General features: G+C 40.9%; 1 protein-coding gene across 2 annotated transcripts in view; it reads right to left on the reverse strand.

Moving 5' to 3' along the window:
• The window catches only part of scgn (secretagogin, EF-hand calcium binding protein), a 63,208-nt gene extending 52,796 nt beyond the window's left edge, over positions 1 to 10,412 (reverse strand). Inside the window, exons 1-2 of one of the 2 annotated variants that reach the window (XM_048559428.2) lie at positions 10,104 to 10,412; positions 7,172 to 7,242 (exon numbers count right to left, since the gene is read on the reverse strand). In XM_048559428.2, the coding sequence (XP_048415385.1) occupies positions 7,172 to 7,242; positions 10,104 to 10,176 (144 nt within the window). In that variant the 5' untranslated portion in view covers positions 10,177 to 10,412. The remainder of the gene's footprint in view (positions 1 to 7,171; positions 7,243 to 10,103) is intronic. The other variant, XM_048559420.2, reaches the window with a different exon arrangement.
• Between the last annotated feature and the right edge of the window lie 8,542 nt (positions 10,413 to 18,954).

Genomic DNA, 18,954 nt, shown 5'->3' on the forward strand with positions numbered 1-18,954 from the left:
ACATGACATCACAGCTTGACAGCAGACAGCTGGGGTTCATTTCAAACATGACTCAGAGATCATGTAAGAGAACGTTGGGTCTTTCCCTCTGAACCACCACAGAAGAGCATATTACATTCTGCAGAATTGGAAATTTAAAAATTCAGCATCTCCAAGAGGATGGCATACTTGGAAAGTACCGATCACAAAACTGGAACTGCACCGCTCCAGTTGCATCTCAGACTCGTGCTGCCTTTGGGCTGGTTCCCTGGTGGAAGTATAAAGCCAGTGCACTGGCCCCTTTGCACTTGTCATGTTTTTCTTGAAGGTGTGCCTCATTAGATCGAAGGTTTCAAAATATTGGTATGGCAGCTTCTTATGTTAAAATGCTTTCAATCATTTTCTTGCATGACCAGTAAAATAAGGGCTATGAATGAAGTAATGTCTGGAGGCAAGTGTTTTTATATATTGTTAAGAGCAGCTAATCTATATCATTAAATACATTAGGAGGAGGATGTAACAATTATTATGTACACCTAGTTGTTTCAGAAGTAAATAATTATTTTTGAATGATAGCCACTGTTTTTACGAAGGCAAAAGTGGCTGTCATTTTGAACACAGTAATGTACTACAAGTAGTGACATTAATGATCTATTAATTTATTTTTTGATAGTTTTAGCTGAGGGATGAGAGAATTGTGGAGAAAGATCCGTTGTTCCAACAATGCAACTGATCTTTTATATCCAACTGTGCTTGTGACCAAATTATTTAAGTATTAACATTTTGATTTTTGCATGTCACAGGTAATTCATGCTGAATTTTCATGAGTTTCTGTCTTTTGAGTGGGATGTTAAACAGAGGTGATTGCCTGGCTTTCCGTACCTCATCATGATGGCAGCGGTCCATTCAGTTATACGCGCACACAAACAAAAGAAATCGCCACTGGGCAATGTGTTTATTAGCAACCAGTTTCTGCACATCACTCTTTTACAAAGTCCTGCACCTTCTGAGATAAGCAAGAGCCAACTGGGGAGGAAAATCCACTTTAAGCCTTCATGAAAACACAGTCTGTCAATTTTGAGTATGTAATTGCACAAGATAACATAATTTAACTTAATTTGGCCTGAGACAGATATGCTGATCACAAGGAAGAAACACAGTGGATCTATTGACACAAACCAGATTTGACATTAGCAGTGGTAGTTAAATTGAAAAGCATCTGGTACGCCTTGTCTTTCATTTTTAACTGTATGCCTAACAGAAACTAGCCATATACTCAAAAGGGAAGTTTTGCTTGCAAATAGTATGAGAGGATAGATACTGACGGCCGAAAACCTTTAATTTGTGAATGTATGTAAACAAATATTTATATCTACAAATATGCTAACATTGTTGTACTCTGGTTTGTACACATTTCTTTTACCACAACTGCAATAAAGTTTATTTTTCATAGACTTAGTGTATATTGAATAGTTGCTTTCAGTTTATTATCATCTTCAGTGCAGTGAACCAAAAATGTAAGCCTTGACATTGTTTTGTGGGGTTTCAGGCAAAGTGTTATTTGTCTGGAAATTCTGCTCCCTCTTTTCTCACTGAAGATATTAGCTCAAAGTAATTTAACAAACTCACTAAACCGGGGGGGGGGGGGAATATTCAAAGCTGCAGGGATCATTCAAGATTTGAAAATGTTTCCCAAGTAATGCATCTTCAATCACCATAAACTCTCTCTGCCATTTGACTCTGAATTTGACTCAAACAAGAAGAAAATGACTAGAACGTAGACAGTTGGTTCCATCAAGCTTGTCCTCGAAGGTGATGCTGAATTGCCTCCTTGAACTGCTGCAGACCATGGGGATAATGATACACCACAGTGTTGTTAGAATGCGAGTTTCATAATTTTGACCCAACAATAGCGAAGGAATGGAAAACAACAGGGGTCAGTATTAGGAATTCAGATGCCAAGATGAGTTTGACTGCATCTAAATTTGTAATGAAGCACTTCTGGTTGTGCGAACTCCTGATTGGTCAGTGCACAATGACAAGACACTTCTTTTTGTACATAAGACACCCTTCACCCATCCCAATGTCACTCCAAATTCTCCCACCTTTTTGCCATGTGCTAGTGAGATAAAGAAACATCCAATAAAGGAAAAACAGTCTAGATAATTCCTCTCTGACTCGAGGATCTAAGCGATCTATAGAAAATTAACCATGGCTTCTTCTTGGATTTCCTTATTCATTAATGGCAATTTTTTAAGTAGTTGTATGAAATTCATGTAAATTGATAATTAGAAGCCTCCATTTACATGTTAGACATTAATACTGTGGATCAAATCAATGCAGGCAGTATCAATTCAATATTAAACATATATTGATCCAAGTCACAAAATTGATCACAAGTTGATACACCTTATCAAATGCCTCTTCAAAATACAAATACACAACATTTACTGATTCCCCTTTATCAATCTTCCCATTACATCTCAAAAACACTACTAAATTTGTCAAATGTGGGGCTGCTTTTCTCTGAAATTATGCTGACTTTGTCTGATTTATTATGCTTTCCAAATTTCTTGCTATTAACTCTAATGCTAATAGATTCTAGCATTTTCCCAATGACAAATTAGGAATTCTCCAACAGGTGACCCTGATATTTATTGTTGAAGTAGGGATTAAACCTTGGAAGAAAAAACAAACACTCTGTCCATTAACTAAATCCAAATCTCCTGAAAACACAATTTTCTTTACACTATCCATTCATCAATGTCAAACTTTTGTTCCATGCACTGACAAATAGAGCAATTCCGAATGAGCATTACCTCTTTAAATCAGATTATTCTCCAACACAGAAAAGCTTTTTGTCTAAAGGCCATAAGCTTGATCTAATAACTTGATAATATGACAAATTCAGTAGGGCTCAGTAGCAATTGTGCAGAATATTTTAGAATACAGCCTTGTTCTTTCTACAACAATGTCTTTCTGAAAGTTCTAATTTCAAATCTTCAACCCCTGAAATGTCTTTTTTGACTTTCAATGTGACCAAAAAGAGACAGATGAACAGTTTATTGCACCCAACTTCATATAGTTTTCATCTTCTAGAGGCCAGAATACATTTGCCAAATGGAATTTCTTTTATCTCAATGCTGAAAATTTGACTCCGATCAGATGCCTTATAATGCAGAAAATCTGGGCAAAGTACAATCTGCAAACATTTCACTTGTGGCTGAATGGCTACACTGAACTGTTGTTGCATTTCTGAATCTACTTCCAAGGTTTTCTTTCAGTCCAATAAATCAATCAAGAAGAATCTTCACTTCTTCACTTAAAATTCTGAATTGTTTGTAATAATTGTTGACTTTTAAAAAATAGTCTAATTTAGTTCTTTTATTTGTGTATGATCCAGAGAGAGACATGCATTTGAAATGGTACCATTCCCAATCTTAGAGCATCTTTAAAGCACATCTCAACCAGTGAATTACTTCAGAAGTATGATCATTGCTGTCACCTCGGAAAATAAAGCAACCAATATTCACACAGCAAGGTTCCTCAAAATCAATGAAAAGAACTGGCCAGCTAAACTGCTATAGTGTTGCTGGTTAAAGGACCAACAGTGAATATGACAGGAGAAAACATTTACACCATCTGAGAGGGCAGACAGTACCTTGTCTTAACATTTCATCTGAATCATGGCACCGCTAACATTGTCGTGATCCTTCAAAATTGCACTGGCATGTAGCTAAAAATATGCACTTATCCACTTCAGTAGGGCTTGAACCCACAACGCTTTGACTAAGAGGCAAAAATGCTGGCACTAAACAGACGTTGATAGCTACTGAATATTGTTATACCAGAATGAAGCCCACCTTGAAACAATAATTTATTAAAACAAATGCTCACAAAATGAATAAATTATTTGATATAACAAAGTTTGGAGCTGGATGAACACAGCAGGCCAAGCAGCATCTTAGTAGCATAAAAGCTGACATTTTGGGCCTTGGCTCTTCATCAGAGAAGGGGGATGGATAGATGGCTCTGAAATAAATAGGGAGAGAAGGGGAGGTGGATCGAAGATGGACGGAGGAGAAGATAGGTGGAGAGGAGACAGACAAATTAAAAGGGTGGGGATGGAGCCTGTAGAGGTGAATATAGGTGGGGTCCGCTCCACACTCCCGTCCAACCCCCCTACACTCGGCACATTCCCCTGCAACTGCAGAAAGTGCTACACTGCCCACACATCTCCTCCCTCACCCATATCTCAGACCCCAAAAAGACTTTCCACATCAAGCAGATGTTCACCTGCATATCTGCCAACGTGATATACTGCATCCGCTGTACACGTTGTGGCTTCCTCTACATCAGGGAAACTAAGCAGAGGCTTGGGGACCGCTTGCAGAACACTTACACTCGGTTTGCAATAAACAACTGCACCTCCCAGTCACGAACCATTTCAACTCCCCCTCGCATTCCTTAGATGACATGTCCATCATGGGCCTCCTGCAGTGCCACAACGACGCCACCCGAAGGTTGCAGTAACAGTAACTCATATTCCACTTGGGAACCCTGCAGCCCAATGGTATCAATGTGGATTTCACAAGCTTCAAAATTTTCCCTCCCCCCACTGCATCCCAAAACCAGCCCAGCTTGTCCCCGCCTCCCTAACCTGTTCTTCCTATCACCTATCCCCTCCTCCCACCTCAAGCCGCATCCCCAGTTCCTACCTATTAACTTCAATCCGCCCCCTTGACCCGTCCATCCTCCCCGGACTGACCCATCCCCTCCCTAACTCCCCACCTATACTCACCTCTACAGGCTCCACACCTGCCTCTTTAACTTGTCTGTCTCCTCTCCACCTATCTTCTCCTCTATCATCTTCGATCTGCCTTCCCCGCTCTCCCTATTTATTTCAGAACCCTCTCCCCATCCCCCTTTTCTGATGAAGGGTCCAGGCCCAAAACGTCAGCTTTTGTGCTCCTGAGATGCTGCTTGGCCTGCTGTGTTCATCCAGCTTCACACTTTGTAATCTCGGATTCTCCAGCATCTGCAGTTCCCATTGTCTTGGATTGAAATTATTTGATATGTTGTTCTAGTTATTTGATTGGTGTGTTCGTTCGTTTGGAGGTGGGTGGGGGGAAGGAGCTGTGTACACACGTGTTTGACGGTCACTAACTATTTTGCTATTCTTTGTTTCTTATAGTAAAACAAAAATTGCTAGAAAAGCTCAGCAGGTCTGACAGCATCTGTGAGGAGAAATCACAGTGAATGTTTTGGGTCCAGTGACCCTTCCTCAGAACCTCTTATTGTTTGACTAAGATGATCTCTCAGATTCACAATGTGTTCAGGTTACTGGTTATTCAAAAGATACTTCATTTTTTCCTTGTGGTTTGCTTGTTGATTTGTCTGTTTGTGCCTGCCTTTTTTTGATTGTAAGGGCTAGTCTCTATTATTTTCCAGTCCTCAAGAATGCATCAACCTAACATAATGACCTGTCAGTTCTCATCATAAAGACTAGTTAATCTGCTGTGTTTCAGTAATTTCTTTGTTACACATTTTCAAACAGTTGCAGTTTGCTTACTGTTTTCATCAGTATCATGTGTATTGAATCCTACTTTGTATAATATTCAGTGCTGAAAGTAACAAAATTAAAACTGTACAAAATTAAAAGCTTAAAAAACACCCAGTACAGAAAGTTAACCTGCTGAAAACAATAACTGTGATAGAACTATTGAACGCAAGATTTTGACAATTACAATTTGAAGTCGAGAACAAATCAGATTTAAAAAAAGATAGTTTATTCATGGAAATGGTCAGATTGTTGAATCTTTAGAGTGAATGCCATGAAAACTTCATTCAATCTTTTCAGATAACTATTTTCTGTCTTTGCAAATGCAAACAGAATTTGAACAATATATTCAGTGAAAATCAATAGATCTGGCAGCATCAGTGGAGACAGAAACAAGTGGAACAGATAATGTAGAGGAATAAAAACCGAAAGAACTGCAAATGCTGTAAATCAGAAACAAAAACAGAAATTACTGAAAGCTCAGCAGGTCTGGTGGCATCTGTGGAGAGAAATCAGAGTTTACCTTTCAGATCGGGTGACCCTTCTTCATAACAGTGCTCAAAGAAAAGTGAAACATGGAGAGTGGAACATTCTTTATTCAAGACTTTCTCTGGTCGTCTCCACTATACTTCTGAATGTGGAAAATTAATCAATTTTGCTTCCAATTTCTATCCTTCTCTCATCTTACCTGGGTCATCTCTGATTCTTCCCTTCCGTCCTTTTACTTTATTTTTGTTCCCTTCACCAGCTCTTTCCTCACTGTCCAAGGCTCCAAACTCAGCTTCCAGGTGAACAAGCACTTTACTTGTACTTCATTCTATTCAGTCTACCATATTTGCTGCTCATAACGCTAACTCCTATGTTGGCAAGCCCAAAGCAGATGAAGAAACCACCTTGTGGAACACCTCCATTCTGTCTGTAGCAATAATCCAGAACTCCCAGCTGTTTTCCATTTCAATAACCCACCTTGCTCCCGTGCTAACTTTTCTGTCCTGGGCCTGCTGCAATGTTCCAATGAAGCTCAGGGAATGCCACCTCAATTTTCTGCTTCAACACTTTCAAAGGTCTAGGATTTGACATTGAATTACACAACTTCAGAACGTAACCTCATGATGTTTGTCCTCCTTTTAAAAAACTCGTATGTTGTCTGTTTGTTTTGGAATTATAGCATTGATACTTTTTTGCTTTTATTTGAACAATACATTGGTTATTAAAAACAAAATAAAAAGTGCTGGAAAAACTGTGGGTCTGGCAGAGTCCATGGACAGAAATGGGCATTCATGTTTCAGGCCCAATAACCTTTCTTTAGAATACATTGTTATTTTCGGGCATAACTGACCTTGTGGCTATGTAGAGTTGTAGTGGTATCAATGTTCTGAATGTAGGTTTCTGAAGAAGGGTCTAGCCTGAAATGTCAGCTTTCCTGCTCCTCTGATGCTGCTTCACCTGCTGTGTTCATCCAGCTCTATACCTTGTTATCTTTGTTGCTATGTATTTTGTTTTTATGTAAGTCTTTTCCATTAGTGCATACATGCATTTGGCAAGCAGTTGTCAGAAGGGAACTAAATTTGTTGCCTTGGAAATGTTTACAATGAGGTCAATTTAACAAGCTAAAGTAGAATGTGTACTCACTTCAGTACCAAGTTTCTTCATAAGGTGACGGAAAAAGTCATCCAGTTCTTTGCCTTCAATGTAGCCATTATCTAGAAGAGATTTCAACAAATAGCACAACCATTTCAATAAAATCATTTGAAGTATTGAATAAAATAAAAATGAAAACATTCTGGAAATCCTGTCTGAAGATCTTTTGGTACTGAATAAACAGCATGAATGTAATACAGCACAGTAAACAGAACTGAATTTATTAAACAAAATTGTCAGTGCCAAAATCCCACATACCAGGCTCAAATCGGTACTGGAACCAACATGATTAGCCATAATCTGAGGTATTTCACGGTAGGTTGATTTCAGCAAGTTGACTTCATTACTCACATGTAACAAGCGCTGTATTCAAACTTTCTCTTAATGGTTCTCGGTATACAACTCCTGCAAACACAACAGAAACTGCTAGGAAGGCTGACTGGTTTGCTTTTATAGTGACTACACCACAGCTTTTTAACTCTAGAGTTATTCAAGAGCTGCAGTATTAAGATGTTAGTCAGCCTCAACGATACAATGATTTTGCTTGGTAGCTTGCTGCTTCAAAAGAATGCACGAATGTTGCAGTGAAGCAACTACTGCTCTCAGTGAGTACTGTCAAAAGACCAGGTCCCACCATATTATATGTTCTCTGAAAGGAGTGAGGAATTCATAAAATTAAAACAGAATATTTCTTTATTGACTATAATAGTACAGGTTCACATCTTCTTAAAAACCAAGGAAAGGTTGAAAGAACACTTTTACTTCACAAAATGATGAGCACATTTGAAATGAGAACTTTTACAGCTCCACAATTCTGAAATAGTAAGCATGCAATAGATGCAGCATCCTTACTCCAGAATGCAGGTTGAGTGAACTTCACGATAATGGCACTGACATAAACATAAAAAGAAAAAACTGAAGATGCTGGAAATCTGAAATAAAACAGAAAATGTTGTAAATACTCAGCAGCTCTGGCCAGTATCTTTGGAATCTGTAGCTCCCCAGTGGCGCTGATACATTTGGTTCCCAAATGAGGAAAACTTCCCTGATCAGCACCAATGTTGGGCTGGCACAATTCACTCCAAAATGCAAAAAAAGTACAATAGTCAAAGCAAACTGGAATGATTCTTGACTAGCAGCTTTTTAAAATTCATTGTTGGGATGTGAGCATCACTGTCTGGCCAGCCTTTATTGTCCATCCCTAGTCGCCCTTGAGGTGATGGTGAGCTGCCTTCTTCAACTGTTGCAGTCCACTTGCTGTTAATTGATCCTCAATGTAGTTAGGAATGGAATTCTGGGATTTTGACCCCCTGACAGTGAAGGAATGGCAACACATTTCCAAATCAGAATGGTGAGTGATTTCAAGAGCAACTTGCAGTGGTGATGGGACCATATGGTGACCATATATCTGCTGCCCTTCTACTTCTAGACAGAAGTGTTCATAGGTTTGCAAGATATTGTCTAAGAAATTTTAGTGAATTTCTGCACTGCATCTTGTAGGTAGTATACACTGCTATTACTGAGTGTTGGGAGTGGATGTTTGTGGAGGGAGTGCTAATCAAGTGGGCTGCTTTGTCCTGAATGGTGAGTCTTTTGAGTGTTGTTGGAGCTGCACCCATCCAGGCAAGTGGGGGGTATTCCATCATGCTCCTCTGTTGTGCCTTCTAGATGGTGAACTGCTGAAGGTTGCTTTGGAGAGTCAGGTAGTGAATTACTTGCCAAAAAACTGTTTCTAGTCTCTGTCTCATTCTTGTCACCAGTGTTTATGTCATGTGTCCACTTGAGATTATAGTCAATGGTAACCACAAGGATGTTGATAATGGGGGATTTAGTGATGGTAACACCACTGAATGCCAAGGGGTGATGGTTATATTGTCTTTTATTGGGGATGGGCATTGCCCAGCATTTTTGTGGCGCAAATGTTACTTTCTACTTGTCAGCCCAAGTCTGGAGATTATCCAAGTCTTGCAGCACTTGCGTAAGGACTACTTCAGTATCTGAGGAGTCACAAATTGTTCGAATTACACCCTGCAAATAGGGGAATTTGAATTTGGTTAAAAAAATGAATGCCCTGAACATTGGCTGACTTTCTGAAATAATATTCTAGTGATAATCCCATTAGGCCATTACCTCCATGTCTGTAACCTCTCCACAGGAAACAAATATTGAAATCAGTGATTATGGATTAAGTAATCCAAATCAATTCTAACTCTTGCCCCTTGTACAAACTCTTTACTGAAGCTCTCATCAGCAGCATTCACTTGACCGGGCTAAATCATTAACAAAATAAAAATCGAACGCACCAAACGGATGCAGCTGCTAAGAGATAACAAACATACCAAAAAGAAAGAACCAGATCCCTCATGCAAGGGTGGGGTCTGTTCAAATAATTATGTCGGAAATAGAAACAATGTTGGTTCAAGAGAGACAGGAAAACTACGGAAGTGATTCATTGCTAAAAGCTCAGGCTGCAATCGTGCAATAAATTAGTTGTTCATCCGTGCAGTCCAAAAAACTGAAGGATTACGCCAACATTGTGTGGAGAACAGGAGACAACCCTAGGGACAATCAAACCCACATAAAGAAACGTGGCAAAGCGTACGATACCCTTTCGGTTCTGAATAAAGGTGACCAGACTCGAAAAGTTAACACTGATTTCTCTCCACAGGCGCTGCTTAGACTTGCTGAGCTTATCCAGCAATTTCTGCGTTGGTACTCTACGGCCACCTGCTTCATGTAACTTAATTTGTTTTGTCCTTTCAGATCTACTGAATATTTCATGTTTCAATTTTCGCAAAAGTTTCCGAAATATGACAAAGGGAAAATCAGTTTTATTTTCCAGGCAGGTTTCTTGCATCGTGTCCACATACAGTTAAGAACTTAAGTCTCCCCATTTAGCACTGAATATGATAAAAAAAATTACCATCAGCGTCAAAGCGTTGCCAAATCTGAAGGAAACCGACGGCATCCAGGTTGTCGAAGCCCGGGCTGTCCATGGTGCTGTCGAGTGAAGGAAAAAGTTTAGAATTGCTGGCGAACTTCTCTGCCGCAGTTAACAGGAGAGAACCGGAATTCAGGAATGGGCATAGGTCGTTTCTCAGCCCTAGGATAAAGGCAAGTCCGCTGAAATACAAAGCTCACTCCCCAACGAGCCAACAGCCAAGAGCTAAACATCCTCCAGGGAGCCCTGACGAGCTCCAGCTCCTCCCATCTCAGCATCCTATTGATCAGCTTCCAATGCACTCACTTGTTAAGGTCATGGACAGACGTCTGCATTGAAAGGCTGCTTGGAATAATAACAGCAGCCGAGTAGAGAAAGTAGTATCCTTGCGTGATATTTCTCTTGCTTGCACAAGAAACTAAATTGCCACACAGCAATGATCCAGAACTCGAAAGGAATGTGAGTGTGGGAAAAAAAAAATCAATCCCGGGCAATATTCTAAAAAGTCTCAGACAATCGGCGTTTGGAGAATGAATGAAGTGCACATTTCATGTCCTTCTGCTGTAGAATAATCATTTCCAAGGTCGAGCAGAAACAATTGGGGTAACTAACAGTCTCTGCTATGCCTTACTGAAATTGACAGGCCTGCACTCTATCGATCATAGTTGTTAAGATATCTGGAAACGTTAAGAAAAACGAGTGACCTAACCGAGTCAAAAATATTAGAGACACCGGGCTCAATTTAATATCCCCTGGTGGCGAGTTTAAAGGCAGGGATATTTGAGGGCCACAGATGCAACTGCAAGCCCACTTTACAGTCCCCTCTTCAGTCTGTAGGCTGCCAAATGTGACCACACTTAATCAAACTGTTTACTGAAGTCTTAGAGGTGACTCCAACTTGAGGTGCTGTCATGGTCTCCCACCTACGTCAGCAGAACCCATCTGAGCCGGGGTGCACTAAATGGCCTGTTAATTGACCACCTCCAAGAAGAATATTCAAGTGGGTAGGACCTGGATACCACTGGATTCTAGAGTTACGTTCAGTCCCAAATCCAACAATCTCCTAAACTGGAAAACTTCAGTCCATAGGACCCAATCATTCCCATAATCAAAAGGATCTAGATTTGGGTGCACATAGGAAGTGAAATCGCCAGAAGTGACATCGGGTCAGGATCCCAGCATTATCCTGAGCTTTTTCAGTTGTAGTCAAGCAGCAGGCATCACCCCACCCCATTGGTTAGGAAAACAATTAAGCCAATTAAGCCTTCTTCATCATGCCATGCTGACTTTCACAGCCAGTCACTGAGTTTCATGCTGCTCCTACATCTCATCAGATTGGAGGATGAAAAGTGCACAATGGCAAGTCATTGTTGAATGATTCTGACCCACTAAAACAGCATAAAGACTGAAATCTGCAAAATAAAACAAAGAAGTTAAATAAGTGGCTAAAAGAGAGGTGCAGGAAAGAACGGTTCCTTTTCATGGGGCACTGGCATTGGTAGTAGGACCAATGTTCAAGCAAAAAGGGTAAATAGGCTGGTCAACAGGGCTTTAAACTGGAAAGTTGGGGGGGGGGGGCACGGGAGAGTAATAGGTGAAATATGCCCCGGTTGGGCAGGCTAACATCGGTAATGGTGGACTCAACTAAGTGGAAAAATATGAAAGAAATAACAGGCAAGGAAAATTCAGAAGAGTTTATTAAAGTCTCCAACACAGACACAAACAGGACAGAGTGTTTGGAAAAGGCTAGCAATCAAACACTGAAGAAATAAATGAAAATGAGAAGAGGGAGTGTTAATACAGGACTGAAGGTATTATGAATGCACAAAATAGTAAGATAAATGAGCTCATGGCAGAGATTGCAACTGGCAGGTATGACATGGTAGGCATCACAGAGACATGGCTGCGAGGGGATCAGGTTTAGCAACTAAATATCCAAGGATATACACCCTATCGAAAAGGTTGGCAGGTGGGTCGAGGGGATGGGGTTGCCTTATTACTGAGAAATGAAATTAAATCAATAGGAAGAAACAAAGTATGGTCAGATGGTGTAGAATCTGTGGAGGTAGAAGTGATGAACTGCAAAGGTAAAAAAAAATCCATAGTTGGGATTGTGTACAGGCTTCCAAACAGTAGTCAGAAGCTGGGGTGCAAGATACCCCAGGAAATAGAAAAGATGTGTATGAAAGGCCAAGTCACAGTGATCACAGGGGATTTCAATATGCAGGTGGACTGGGAAACCATGTTGGTAGTGGATTGCAAGAAAAAAGATTTTGTGAAATGTCTACGAGATGGCTTTTTGGAGCAGCTTGTGGTGGACCCCACAAGGGAACAGGCAATACTGGATTTAGTGTTGTGCAATGAGGCAGACTTAATAAGGGAACTTAAGGTAAAGGGACCCTTAGGAGGCAGTGATCATAAGATGATAGAATTTACTCTGCAATTTGAGAGGGAGAAGATAGAATCAGAGGTAACTGTATTACAGCTGAATAAAGGTGACTATAGGGGTATGGAGGAGGCACTGGGCAGAATTGACTGGAAGAGGAGTCTAGCAGGAAAGACAGTGGAACAGCAATGGCAGGAGTTTTTGGGAGTAAATCTGGAGACACAACAAAAATAACTCCTAGGAAACAGAAGCATGGTTCAGGGAGGATGAGGCAATCATGACTGACTAAGTCAGTCAGGGATAGCATAAAAGCAAAAGAGAAAGCATATAATGTAGTGAAGGGCCGTGGGAAACCAGAGGACTGGGAAACCTACAAAGACCAGCAGAGGGCAACAAAAAAGGAGGGAGAAGATTAAATACGAGGGTAAGCTAGCCAATAATATAAAAGAAGACTGTAAGAGTTTCTTTAGAAATATAAAGAGCAAAAGAGAGGCAAAAGTTGACATTGGACCACTGGAAAATAATCGTGGAGAAACAGTAGTGGGGAACAAGGAAATGGCTGAGGAACCAAATAATTACTTCATGTCAGTCTTCACGGTGAAAAACACCAGTAATATCCCAAAAATTCGAGCATTGCGGGCAGAGCTGAGCATGGTTGGCCAGCACCAAGGAAAAGGTGTGAGTAAAACTGATTGGCCTGAAGGTGGATAAATCACCTGGACCAGATGGACTACACCCCAGCGTTCTAAAGGGGTTAGCTAAAGAGATAGTGCAAGTGTTAATGGTGATCTTTCAGGAATCACTTGAGTCAGGGAGGGTCCCAGAGGACTGGAAAATCGTTAACGTGACACCCCCATTTAAAAAGGGAGTAAGGCAAAAGACTGAAAATTACAGGCCTAACCTCGGTCATAGGTAAGATTTTGGAGTCCATTGTAAAGGATGATATTTCAGGATATTGGAAGTGTATAATGAAATAGGGCAAAGTCAGCATGGTTTCAACAAGGGGAGGTCATACCTAATTAATCTGCTAGAATTCTTTAAGGATGTAATGAGCAAGGTAGACCACGGAGAGCCAATGGATGTTATCTACCTGGGCTTCAAGAAGACCTTTGATAAGGTGCCACACAGGAGGCATTTGAGTAAGATAAGGGCCCTCAGTGTTAGAGGCAAGGTGCTAGCATGGATAGAAGATTGGCTGTCTGGCAGAAAGCAGAGAGTAGAGTTAAAGGGGTCTTTCTCGGGATGGCAGCTGGTGATGAGTGGTGTTCCACAAGGGTGGGTGCTGGGACCACAACTCTTCATTTTGTACATTAATAGTCTAGATGAAGGAACTGTGGGCATTCTGGCTCAGTTTGCAGATGAAACAAAGATAGGTGGATGGACAGGTAGTATTAAGGAGGTGGCGAGGCTGCGGAAGGACTTGGACAGGTTCGGAGAGTGGGCAAAGAGGTGGCAGATGGAGTAACATGGGAAAGTGTGAAGTCATGCACTTTGGTAAGAAGAATAAAAGCATAGACTATTTTCTAAATGGGGCAAAAATTCAGAACTCTGAAGTGCAAAGACACTTGGGAGTTCTCAACTAGGATTCTGTCAAGGTAAATTTGCAGGTTGAGTCATTAGTCAGCTAGGTAAATGCAATAGAACATAGAACATAGAACATTACAGCACAGTACAGGCCCTTCAGCTTACGATGTTGTGCTGACCTGTCCTACCAATGTGAAGCCCATCTAACCTACACTATTCCATGTACATCCATATGCTTGTCCAATGACGACTTAAATGTACTTAAAGTTGGCATTCTACTACCGTTGCAGGCAAAGCGTTCCATTCCCTTACTACAGTCTGAGTAAAGAAACTACCTCTGACATCTGTCCTATATCTTTCATCCCTCAATTTATTCGGAGGCCTATAGAAAACTCCCAACAGGGTGACCTCTCCTTTCCTGTTTCTAACCTCAGCCTGTACTACCTCAGTTAACGAGCCCCCAAACATCCTTTCTGCAACTGTAATACTGTCCTTGACCAACAATGCCACACCTCCCCCTCTTTCACCATCTTCTCTGCTCTTACTGAAACATCTAAATCCCGGAACCTGCAACAACCATTCCTGTCCCTGCTCTATCCATGCCCCCTCGTGCTCACCATCACCATCCTAGGAAAAAGACTCTCCCTATCCACCCTATCTAACCCGCTCATTATTTTATGTGTCTCAATTAAGTCACCTCTCAACCTTCTTCTCTCTGTTGAAAACAGCCTCAAGTCCCTCAGCCTTTCCTTGTAAGACCTTCCCTCCATACCAGGCAACATCCTAGTAAATCTCCTCTGCACCCTTTCCAAAGCTTCCACATCCTTCTTATAATGCAATGACCAGAACGGTACACAATACTCCAAGTGTGGCCGCACCAGAGTTTTGTACAGCTGCGGCATAACCTCATGGTTCCGGAACTCGATCCCTCTATTAATAAAAGCTAAAACACTGTATGCCTTCTTAACAACCCTGTCAACCTGGGTGGCAACTTTCAAGGATCTGGGTACATGGACACAGAGATCTCTCTGCTCATCTATGCTACTAAGAATCTTACCATTAGCCCTGTACTTTGCCTTCCGGTTACTCCTACCAAACAGCATCACCTCATACTTGTCCGCATTAAACTCCATTTGCCACCTCTCAGCCCAGCTCTGCAGCTTATGTATGTCTCTCTGTAACCTACAGCATCTTTCTTCACTATCCACAACTCCAACGACCTTGGTGTTGTCTGCAAATTTACTAACCCATAATTCTACGCCGTCATCCAGGTCATTTATAAAAATGACTAACAGCAGTGGACCCAACACCGACCCTTGCGGTACACCACTAGTAGCTGGTCTCCAGGATGAACAATTGCAATCAACCACCACCCTCTATCTTCTTTCAGCAAGCCAATTTCTGATCCAAACTGCTATATCTTCCACAATCCCATTCCTCCGCATTTTGTACAATAGCCTACTGTGGAGAACCTTATCGAACGCCTTGTTGAAATCCATATACACCACATCAACCGGTTTAAACTTATCTACCTGTTTGGTCACCTTCTCAAAGAACTCAATAAGGTTTGTGAGACACGACCTTCCCTTCACAAAACCGTGCTGACTATCCCTAATCAAATTATTCTTTTCTAGATGATTATAAATCCTATCTCTTATAACCTTTTCCAACACTTTACCAACAACTGAAGTAAGGCTAACTGGTCTATAATTACCAGGGTTGTCTCTACTCCCCTTCTTGAACAGGGGAACCACATTTACTATCCTCCAGTTGTCTGGCACTATTCCTGTAGACAATGATGAGTTAAAGATCAATGCCAAAGGCTCGGCAATCTCCTCCCTGGCTTCCCAGAGGATCCGAGGATAAATCCCATTCAGCCCAGGGGACTTATCTATCTTCACCTTCTGAAGGATTTCTAATATCCCTTCCTTGTGAACCTCAATCCCACCTAGTCTAGTAGCCTGTATCTCAGTATTCTCCTCGACAACATTGTCGTTTTCTAGAGTGAATACTGTCGAAAAATATTCATTTAGTGCTTCCCCTATCTCCTCTGACTCCACACACAACATCTGATCAATCATGTTTTATGACTCGGGTTATGAATTAATCCTTTATTAAGGAGTTCTACTCTACTAATATGTAAATTGTCTGTAATCACAAGAACATTATACATATCTGGGCTGAATATCCAGACAGATGCCATGACCCATTCATGATTCTGCAGTCTCATCTCCACTCAACCTCCTCTAGATATCCCTATTTGGGGACAGAAGATGTGAAGGATCCTGGGCACTGTGCAAACATTGGTGAATAGTTCGATTTAAAAATGCAGCCTTTACATCACCTAAGTTCATACTGCAATTATGACTTTTAAGAACTATTTCTCTTTCTGGTATAGGCAAGATAATACACTGGACAGATATTTCCAAACATAATCCCTGCTGAAACAATGGAGTCCTTTCTCTCTAAAAACTGTAATACGCAATGTTACCAACTATAAGACAAATGGGAAAAATTAGTTCTGCTGCTCCCTTATTACTCAAGTTAATCCAATTAAATATTTTTTGCAGGATTGCATTCTGTGAACTGACATTCCAAATACCAAATGCATAGTGGGCATTGTGCCAGCTGAAATTAAGACATCATGCGGTCTTGAATCAAATTTGTGTTGCACTTTAATTTGATTGGATGAAATTTCAAACCCATAAATCAGTCGATCCAGTATCACAGCACTCCAGTCAACAGGTGGTAAGTAACAGCTGGAGATTTAATGCTGTAACATATTACATGAAAGAAGTAGACTTTGCATGATAATGATATTTATGGAATCATAGAGTTGTACAGCACGGAAACAGCTAACAAGTTTCTGTTCAAGAGTTTTCTCTATTGAGGAGCCTCAGCCCTAAGTTAAAGATATTGCCAATGTTACATCTCTTACCTTGTATAGGTTATCGATTTCAGCAACTATTTGGGCTCACAAGTCACAGATTGGTTATAATCAAAAGAGCAATAGCTGTTCAAGGAGTATGCCATCTGTTCAATATACAAGTACAGCCATTGCAGATGAAAATGAAGAAAATGAAAGATAGAAAAAAGATTTGAAGTGCAATTACATTTTCCTTGCATAAGAAAGCAAAACACATCCTGGTACTCTTCAACGCATGCTTGTTTATTTATTGCTGTAATTAGCACTTCCTTTATATTTACCAACAGCTTTTTAAAATATATATTTACAGGGGATTGGCATTACTGCAAAGGTCAACATTTATTGCCCAGCCCCCAACTGTCTTTGAGAAAGCGGTGACAGACCACCTTCTTTAACTGCTGCAGTCTCCGTTAAAATATGTGATTTAACAGTGATATTGACAGTCACGTGCTAGAGTCTGAGAAGAGAGAAGCAAAGCCTGGATCAGAGAGTACAGTACTTACCATACATGTCAAGTGCATTGTAGTGTAAATAATAGAGTTTTTTAAAAATCTACCAGTGCAGACCATAGTCACTTTCAGATTGAGGGACACCTTCTTAGTATATTTTTGGCCACAAGTTACACAAGAAAACATCTAAATATTATTCAAAAGTGCAACAGAACCACATATCAAAAGGTGTTAGATTTGAAGTTGCACAAAAATGAAAGAAAGGAGACACAACCCTCTGTCAGATGGTATGTGGCATGGAAATAAACCTATAGGTGGTATTCCCATGAGTCCAATGTCCTTGTTTCCTACGGTTTGGAAAGTGCTGCAAGGAAGCTTTACTGAATTACGTAGTGCATCTTATAGTTGGTACAGACAGCAGACAGACATGCACCAGTAAATATTTTCCAGTCAGTCAATCTGCTCAGAGATAGTATTATACAGTGAAATAACTTCACAGAGGCTGGTGTACTGTCACCAAATCATCCTTTATTTAGACGTGGAGAGTCCTTAACACTGATCCAACTCCTTCAGGAACAGCTCTCAGAACACACAATACCCTTGACACTCCTTTAATATCTATCTGCCAGGGCTCCCTGATTGGCCAAGATTAACAGCCTCAAACACCAAACTCATATTCTCTGAGGGCCACCTGGCTGACCTTGTTACAATCACTACATCCCTCCCCCTCTCAGTCTGAGGACTGTTCTTTCTTTTGTAGCTTCTCCGAGGGCATTTTAACACCAGGTCAACACATGCTGACCACTTGCTTCCAGAGCGTTTCAGAAGTAATTTTTTTTCTGTTGTTCAGGGAGCAAAGGCACCAAGGCAGTGACATCTGCCATGTTTATCTCAGTTGCCAAGGTATCTTCAACCTTTGACTGACAGGGAGAACCTATGGATTCCAGGACAATTAGAAAGGCTGACAAGGAGCTGAGCACATTTTGCTCCTGCACTGTTTGCGAATGTGCACCTTACATATGGTCCATGTACTTGTTCAGGGCCATTGCACCTACCCGACCATTCTACATCACTGGACCTGACCTAGCATTGACCATGCAGAGCCATACCTGTAGTTCCTACACTAAACTTTGTCCCTTGAAGTACATTGTCTCTCTTGCTTAGCAGAGGCTTGTGTCTGGCATTGGTGTTCTTGATGCCCTTTCAACCTGGCTCCATTCTGGCAAGATCAGATTTAATTTGCTGCAGAGTCTTCTTCCCATTAGAAACTCTGTTGGAGCAATCCCCATTGTTGTACAAGGGATGGCCCTACAATCAAATAGGAACCAGGACAGTTTGCTATCGAGTAAAGTTGGAGGCTGTTTCTTTAAGCCTGCCTTCAAAGTTTGGATTGCGCTTCATGCCAAACCATTGGATGATGGATGGTATGGAGCTGTCCTTATATGTCAAATGCCGTTTGTCTCTAGGAAATACTGAAAATTCCCTGCTGGTAAATTATGGCCTCTTATCAGCAACAAACACTTCCAGGAATCCATGTACTGCAAAAGA

Source organism: Stegostoma tigrinum, chromosome 2, assembly GCF_030684315.1.
Source record: "Stegostoma tigrinum isolate sSteTig4 chromosome 2, sSteTig4.hap1, whole genome shotgun sequence".
In the NCBI taxonomy this organism is placed as follows: Eukaryota; Metazoa; Chordata; class Chondrichthyes; order Orectolobiformes; family Stegostomatidae; genus Stegostoma; species Stegostoma tigrinum.